Source organism: Limulus polyphemus, unplaced genomic scaffold (genome assembly GCF_000517525.1).
Source record: "Limulus polyphemus unplaced genomic scaffold, Limulus_polyphemus-2.1.2 Scaffold262, whole genome shotgun sequence".
Classification (NCBI taxonomy): Eukaryota; Metazoa; Arthropoda; class Merostomata; order Xiphosura; family Limulidae; genus Limulus; species Limulus polyphemus.
The window spans coordinates 367,068-375,565 of record NW_013665872.1 but is presented as its reverse complement, the minus strand read 5'-3'; the positions used below and the strand labels follow the sequence as shown (position 1 = coordinate 375,565).

General features: G+C 32.3%; 1 protein-coding gene across 1 annotated transcript in view; it reads left to right on the top strand.

Annotated features, from left to right (window-relative positions):
- The first annotated feature begins 1,433 nt into the window (after positions 1-1,433).
- The window catches only part of LOC106478908, a 159,859-nt gene continuing 152,794 nt past the window's right edge, over positions 1,434-8,498 (top strand). Inside the window, exon 1 of the mRNA XM_022382614.1 lies at positions 1,434-1,527. Coding sequence (XP_022238322.1) covers positions 1,491-1,527 — 37 coding nt within the window. The 5' untranslated portion in view covers positions 1,434-1,490. The remainder of the gene's footprint in view (positions 1,528-8,498) is intronic.

Below are 8,498 nucleotides of genomic sequence, written 5' to 3'. Positions count from 1 at the left end.
TAAAGAACCTTCCGTACATGAAACTAATCAAACTTATTTAAAGAGCCTTCCGTACATCAAACTTATTTAAAGAGCCTTTCCGTTCATCAGATTAATCAAATTTATTTAAAGAACCTTCCGTACATGAAACTAATCAAACTTATTTAAAGAGCCTTCCGTACATCAAACTTATTTAAAGAACCTTCCGTACATGAAACTAATCAAACTTATTTAAAGAGCCTTCCGTACATCAAACTTATTTAAAGAACCTTCCGTACATGAAACTAATCAAACTTATTTAAAGGAACCTTCCGTACATCAAACTTATTTAAAGAGCCTTTCCGTACATCAAACTTATTTAAAGTCTTCACGTACATCACACTAATCAAACTTATTTAAATAGCCTTCCCGTGCATCAAACTTATTTAATGAGTCTTCACGTACATCAAACTTGTTTAAAGAGTCTTCCCGTACATCAAACTTATTTAAAGAGCCTTCCCGTACATCAAACCAAGTGCGAGAATAACAAACTCTTTCACTTTCAAGGACAAGAATGATATGACGAACAGGTTAAAGGTCATTTATAAACATCAGTGTCACGAGTGCAAGGACATCTACATTGGGTTAACAACCCGTACAAAACAAAAACACACTGACGCCAAAAAACTTTATAGTTCGATCATGTATCACATCTTGACAGTATGTGGAAAAAATGCCAGAAGTATAAGAACAACGGACAACAACTCTGCATCACAGAGACAGTTACTCATCAATATAGTTACACCGACACTGAAAGAAAGTGCAACAAGCCTAGTGTTAGAAATATGAACCATATGTACATGACTACATTAAACTTTTTTCAGCTTCTAAAAGTTATATAATGTTAATAATTTCTCCATCTTATGTTGCGTCTATATTCTGTTAATCAGTTACTTCTTGGTCTCAGTATAGAAGCCGAAACGTCGTGCCATTTTCCTTCAATAGGCAGTCTCAGTCAATTAAAGTTCTCAAACCTACAGTTACTGCTGTATTTTTATGAATTTTACCACAGTATTGTATTTAATAACATCATAACTAAGATAGATCAAAGAGACGTTTATACACAAAAGCTGTTAGCTATTATAAACTATTCTCTAAGCTACTCGGTTGGTAATACAAGACTGTTATGTAAGGAGACACATCAGCAAACACATAAACAAACTAAGATAGCAATAATCAAAGTCGAAAATATTAAAACAAAACATGCACAATGTAGACAAGATACACAACTATATATAGTTCGAAATTATCTGCACTATGTTTTACAACGTTTACAACATAATCAACTTAACATATCAAGCTTTCATTGCAAAATCTGAGTTTACAACCGATCATCACCAGGTGGTGCTACATGTAAACAGGTGACAAGTGCGGGTAAAGAGCGTAGCGTTTATTGCAACGGTTGTAGTCACGCGCTGTGGGTTGTATGGTGCGCGCGAACAGAGAAGCGTGAAACTTTCCCCAAGAAAACGATGTTGTCTATACTGTTGTGGCTTTTGTTTTTTGAGGGTGAGTTATTTATCATTCGAATTTAAGCTTCATAGCCACTTGGATTTTTTTACATTTCTTATGATTTTTTTCAGCATTACATATTTAGTTATAGACAGGAGAAGGGTAATGTGATGTTTTTAAATAAGTTTTCTGTTCAAATATTCCATAAGTTAACGAAAATCTGGTCTATTGTAGCTTTGCGTGTTTTTTTTTTTAAAGAAGCACTCTACATGAATTTTCCCAAACAGTTTTATATTCAGGATGGAAACACTAATCTTTTCCAGAATATTGAATGTTTGCAAGCAGTAGGGGGAAGGCGTGTGGTAATGTTTTCTCTATACTAGCAGCAAAATATGCATTATCGACGTCCTTTTCATACATACAATCGTAGTGCAACGTAAGATTTTGTCGTGTAAAAGTATGACGTGAATAGTAGTTATTGAAGAATCTATTGGTTCAAAGCAATAAATATAAGACATTTCAAGTATCAGAGTGAGAAAAAGAATAAGGGAAAAATTATGCCGAGACGGGAAACCCAAAATTGACTAGCTGTTTTTGTAGCATATAACCGCAACACTAATGCAAAAGTACATTTACAGGGGTACATTATGAACTCATGAGTAGTCGCACTGTTCTGTACAATATAGAATTAGCACACTGTTTCATGACCTGAATTCAGTGACCTATATGAAATGCAGTGTTATCACACTGTTTTCTCATAAAGTCACCTAAATTCGGATAATCAATACATTTCTGTTACTTAGCACACTGTTTCATGATCTATAACCTATGTAGTGTTAACATACCGTTTTATGACTTGTATACAAAGTTGTCATATAACACCGTCTGTTGACTTAGCTTTAGCACACTGTTTTATATATAAAGATGTGTTAGACGATTTTTTATGAGTTAATCTAAGGTAGTGCTAGAATTTTGTGCAACGTGGTCTTAACATACTGTTATTACCGTTTAATGAACTTTATGTAATATAGTGTTAGCATACTGTTATACTGTTTAATGGACTGCATGTAATGTATGTTTGCATACTGTTCAATGAATTATATATAATGTAGGGTTAGCATACTGTATAGTGAATTCTGTATAATGTTGAGTTAGCATACTGTATAGTGAATTCTATATAATGTTGAGTTAGCATACTGTATATCAACATTATATAGAATTCACTATACAGTATGCTAACTCAACATTATACAGAATTCACTATACAGTATGCTAACCCTACATTATATATAATTCATTGAACAGTATGCAAACTTAAATTACATGCAGTCTATTAAACAGAGTATGCTGACACTACCTTACATGAAGTTCATTAAACAGCACAACAGTATGTTAACACTGTATTCCAATAAGCTCGTTAAACGTTATAACAGTTTGCTGACATTACATTACACGAAGTTCATTAAACGGCACAACAGTATGTTAACAATACATTACATAAAGTATATAAAACAGTATAACAGTAAGATAACACTACGTTACATAAAGCTCGTTAAATGGTATCATAGTATACTTGCATGACACTACATAAAGCTCATTAAACATCGTAACAATATGCTAATACTACATTACATAAACAAAACATTATAACATTGTACTAACACTACATTATATATAATTCTTTATACATTTTGCTATCATTACATCGCATAAAGTTTATTAACTACTAAAACAGTATGCTAACCATTACATAAAGTTTCATAAACGGTATAACTAGTGTTAACATACTGTTGTGCCGTTTAATTAACTTCATGTAATGTAGTTTTAACCTGCATTTATGCGGTTTAACGAGCTTTATGTAATGTAGTGTTAGTATATTGTTATAATGTTTAATAAACCTTATATAATATAGTGTTAGCCTGCTGTTATACCGTTTAATGAACTTTTTGTAATGTAGTATCAGGACGTTGCTGTGTTACACCTATATAATGCAGTGTTAAAGCAATGTTTTATGAGCTTATATAGGGCAGTGGTAGAAACTTTCCTTTGACCGTTATTTAATGTAGTTCTATGAACTTTATTGTAGGGTAGTATTAGATCTTTGATCTTCAGGTAATGTAATGTCAGCACTATTTATATTACCATGATGTAAAGTAGTTTTAGCATATAATCTTATGACCTTTATACAGTATACTTAACACACTGTTTTATGATGTCTATGAAATATTTTGGAAGCACATTTTCTTATAGCTTTTAAAAGTACGATACCACCTTACTTTTGGTATTATACAGGATATAAAAAAAACGTAAAAAGTTAAGCTACTTAACTTCATTTTCACTGATGATAAACATTTCCAAAATCTTCTGCTTTTGAGCCATTTAAATCAGTATATTTCATGAATAATTTTATAAAGAAATACATCAGTAAACATCGCCAGGAACTCTGTTTATTTATTTTTTCTGTATGAGATGACATTAATATTCTTTAGTCAAATGTAAGCACCGAGCTATTTTAAAAACATTGCACTTTGTGTGGAAAGAGAGGTACCTTTTAAGTTTCTTTCTGTTTCCTTTCTATAGTTAAAAGTATCCTATAAAGTCTATTCATGACCATCTATATATTAAAATTATATTAATTTTCTTAACATTTTTTCCACAACCTGTCAGTCATAAGATAAAATAACAGGTTTTTTTCATGCCAAAATGTATAATTTGGACTGTGTAACAAATATCACTTTTTAAGGCAAAATATTGACCTTTTATGTAACAATGAAGTTGTAAAACACTATATTGCCCGTTTTAAGTGCAAAATATCTAAGGAGACTAACATTTTTACAACCCATAATGTCCTAAAATTTAATGGACTAAAGTTCTAAATCTTAGAAAAATATCCATTATTGCAGAATAATATTTCATATTTTTCAAAACCGAAAAGACATCTGTTTAAAAGCAAAACATTAAATCCTTTACAGTAGTCCAACCCTAAATATACCTATTTCTTAGTGTATTATTTTGATAATAAAATTATTTGAGCCTCGCTTGGCTTGGTGTTTAGGGCGCTCAACTCGCAATTTGCGGGTCGGGAGTTCGAATCCCGTCACCGAAAATTCTCGCTCTTTCAGGCGTGTGAGCGTTATAATTTGATGATAAAGAATTGCCCAAGAATTGACGGCGGGTGGCGTTGACTAGCTGCCTTTCCTCTAGTCTAGCAATCTATAATCTATCTATTCTAGCAGTCTATAATCTAAATTAGAGACGGCTAGCGTAGATAGCTCTCATGTAGCTTTGCTGGAAATTCAACAAACGAATTATTCATCTAGGCTCCAGTTGTATAAAACTAACATTTTAATCTTTATTTCGCGAAATAATCTCTTGCAACACAATTTTGTGTTAACATCCTTTGAATCTTTATTTCTCTAGAGTAGCTATATCTCTAGAGTTTTAACGCCATCTTAATCTTTATTTGGCAAGAGCACTTGCAACATAATTTTAACCGTTTTAAAGTTGCTTGAACAAACTCTAATATATTGGTTGTTAAAGCACATTCACAGAAATTATATCAATAGGACTTAGTAAAATCGATTTAAATCTATAACATAATTATACTACAAAAACGAACATTCGTTGGAGACAATGTTACACTGAAACATCCAAAGATACCTGTATACCTATTACAAACGTATATATTCAACATGAATATAAATTAACTAGACCTTCTTTGAAGTAAATTAATCTCAAATTATTTTCAAACCAAGCATAACGTTTTTAGTAAATGTTACTAGATGCAGTACATGCGCAGTAGTAATTTAATAAATTATTGGATCATAATATTTACACTATATTCTCAATTTCCAATCAAACAACAATACCTACTTAACCTCAATACTTCAATAAGTCGATAAGAATTGACATCAAGAACACATAAATCGCTGAAACATTTAAATAGTCAAGAAACCATAACTCCAAATACCCATAAAAAAACACCAAGTAATTAATGATGGTATATCCACCTTAATATTCATGAATTTATTAACAAACTCTTTCGACAGTGATATGAAAATACATAATTGATGTGTTTTTGCTGATAACGAACCCACCCACCCATCCCACCCTCTCTTGTCAGTTTTCCTGAGAGTGAGCTACTATGAAGATATAACTATGATTTTGTGCGCACATTAAGCTAAATGGTTACTGAGGTTTTTGATTTTTTGGCAATTCTATGGATTGCTTAATGCTACGGGATGAGGGAATACGATAATAAAATATGATCATTGGCGAGACATGCTAATTCAACAATAGATGTGTATGTAGTGTTCTACTTATTAACGAGATATTACCTTTTAGATGTTGTCACTAGTTTTTGTTTTTCACTGTTTCGTCTTTGTTACAACTACGTTGCTGATTCGCACAAACTGCCTTTTCAGGGGGATACTGATGAAAGCTTTAGTGATGTTTTTTTTTAACAAAATATATATGATAAGCATATACAACTTAAATTTTTGTTCATTCTAAGTATACACTATTTCACAAATAACTATATACATATTTCAGTAACCTATATATTCCATAAAGTGTTCATATCGTACCTTAACGTACGTAAGCCTGGTTATCGTAAGTACACAGTACAACTAAATAATAAATTTATCGGTTATCAAAAGCAAAAATGTCCAAAGAGGGTATTTCAACAAGTTGTAAAGGGATCCTCCCCATCTTTCGATATAGGAGTTCAAATATAAATGACCGAAAGCACATTTAATAGACTCACAGTATATTTGTTTGGTGTTTATTTAAATACGTTGCTAGACGATAAATCTAAGCCAGTTTTCTGCAAACAGATGGCGTTGAGGTCGTGTTACGTATATGAAGTTCATCATTACGAAGAAAATTAGGACGTTTATCAAAATATAAAATAACACAAATACGCTCATAATGAAATTATTCAACTACGTATTACATTAACCATCATCTTGTTACAAATGAGGAGTCGATTATTTTGTGTGAAGCAAAGATTTTCATTGAAATAAAATAAATCATTTAAAATGTTCTACTTAACGAGTTTCACGTATTAAATCATAAAAAATCAAGGTTATTACTTATGTAGTAATTCTCAGTTGTGCCTGTGTATGTATCTTAGTTTATTTGATTTTTGAACTCCTCCCACAGTTTTTGACCAAACGATTTGCAATTTTTATATGTAAACTCTTAGGTCTCATGGCATGTAAATAAAAAAAAAATATACGAAGAATTGTTGATAAGGCCTCAAAAATGCAGAATTTATTTGTTTGTTGTTAAGCACAAAGCAATAGAATGGGCTATCTACCACGGGTATCAAAACCCGGTTATTAGCGCTATAAGCCTTCAGACTTACTACTGAGCCACTGGGGGCAAATGGGGAGTCAAGGGGTAGTTGATGCTCTCAGGTTTGATCGTAGTGACTTATTTGAAATTCATTGTTAACATTTAAGAAGCCAGAAAAATAATAATATACACTCATATTTTGGAAATTTACAAACTTGATCTCCCATATTAGGGCCCAAAAGTTTTCAAGACTTGATACATGGAGTTAGACGAAAACTTAAATAATAATGCAAGTGTTTAGAGTAACTAAATTTTTGTATTGGGGCTGCCTAATACGGGGATCGATGGGGGGGGGGACTCAGTATTGACTATGCATGTTTAGCTGAAAACATACAAGAACAAATAACTGGGTGTTCAAAACAAGCTGCCCGAAACTTTCGCACAGCTGTTAGTTCCCGTGAATTTTCTAATAAAAATTACTATACAAAGTTTTCGCTGCAGTAAAATAAAATAAGATACTTTTTGTTTAATAGGCCAAAAGAGCTTGCTTATACTTGAACTTTGTTAATTTCTTACGTGTTAAAGCTCGAGAATGTAGTTTGTCCTGAAAACTACGAAATTTACTGCGGACGAGGAGTACGTCGAACATTTATTAATGACCGGAATAGGTTTTAGTTACGGGTATTCCAGATGTAAGACAATATTTGTATTATTGGTATAAATTATGAATTTTGACGGCAAAAAAAGAGTATAAAATACATAATGACTGTTTTGAAGCATTGTTAATAAGTATGCCGCCAAATATATAAATTAAAGCACATTATAATTTCGGTAAACAAAAGAAACACATTTAAAATGTGGAGGGGGGAAGTATACAAATCTTTATAGGTCATGGTCGTCCTCACCCAGCCTTAAAGATTTTATGAACAAACGGTAATCTAGGACACATTACAAGTCTATAAATCGGTAACGAGGGTTACCTCTATCTTATCAAATACAGGAGGTGAACAACGAGTGCAAATCAATGTTATGACAAGTGTCAATCAATTGGTTAAAAACAACAATAACTACTGAATTATCAAGCAGGCAAGATTCATATAGTAAAATACAAACTAATAATACCATAAAGCTTTAATATTAGACATTATTTGATGTTGAAGGAACTTGTGGATTATATTAGGTCATCAAGAAATTAATGTCGCGTATATTAGTTAAATAAACCGCCTAAACGTCACGTTAGTGTAGCCTATATAATGTGTAAAATTTAATTTACTCTAATCCCTTATAGTGATGGTACACGACGAGACACACATTCGGTATGTAATGGTGTTTGAATACAAGAAGGGAAACAACGCCTCTGCAGCCCCAAAGAATATCAAAGAAGTTTATGGAAATGTTTTGAACGTTCGTAAGTGTCAACGATGGTTCAGCAAATGTCATTCAGGTGACTTTAGCTTTAAAAACTATGATGGCAGAGGCTGACATGTTGGAATTGATATTGATGCTCTAAAGACGCTTGTTGAGTCTAACCCAAGGCAACACACTCATGAAATGGCCATGAAATTGCATGTCTCTCATGAAACAATATGTAAACATCAAAGGAATATGGAAAAATTCCATAAAGAAGGTGTTTAGGTGCCTCACGAACTCTTCCCCCACCCACCATATTCTCCAGATATGGCACCATCAGATTACCATCTTTTTCTTTCGCTCCAACACCATCTTAAACG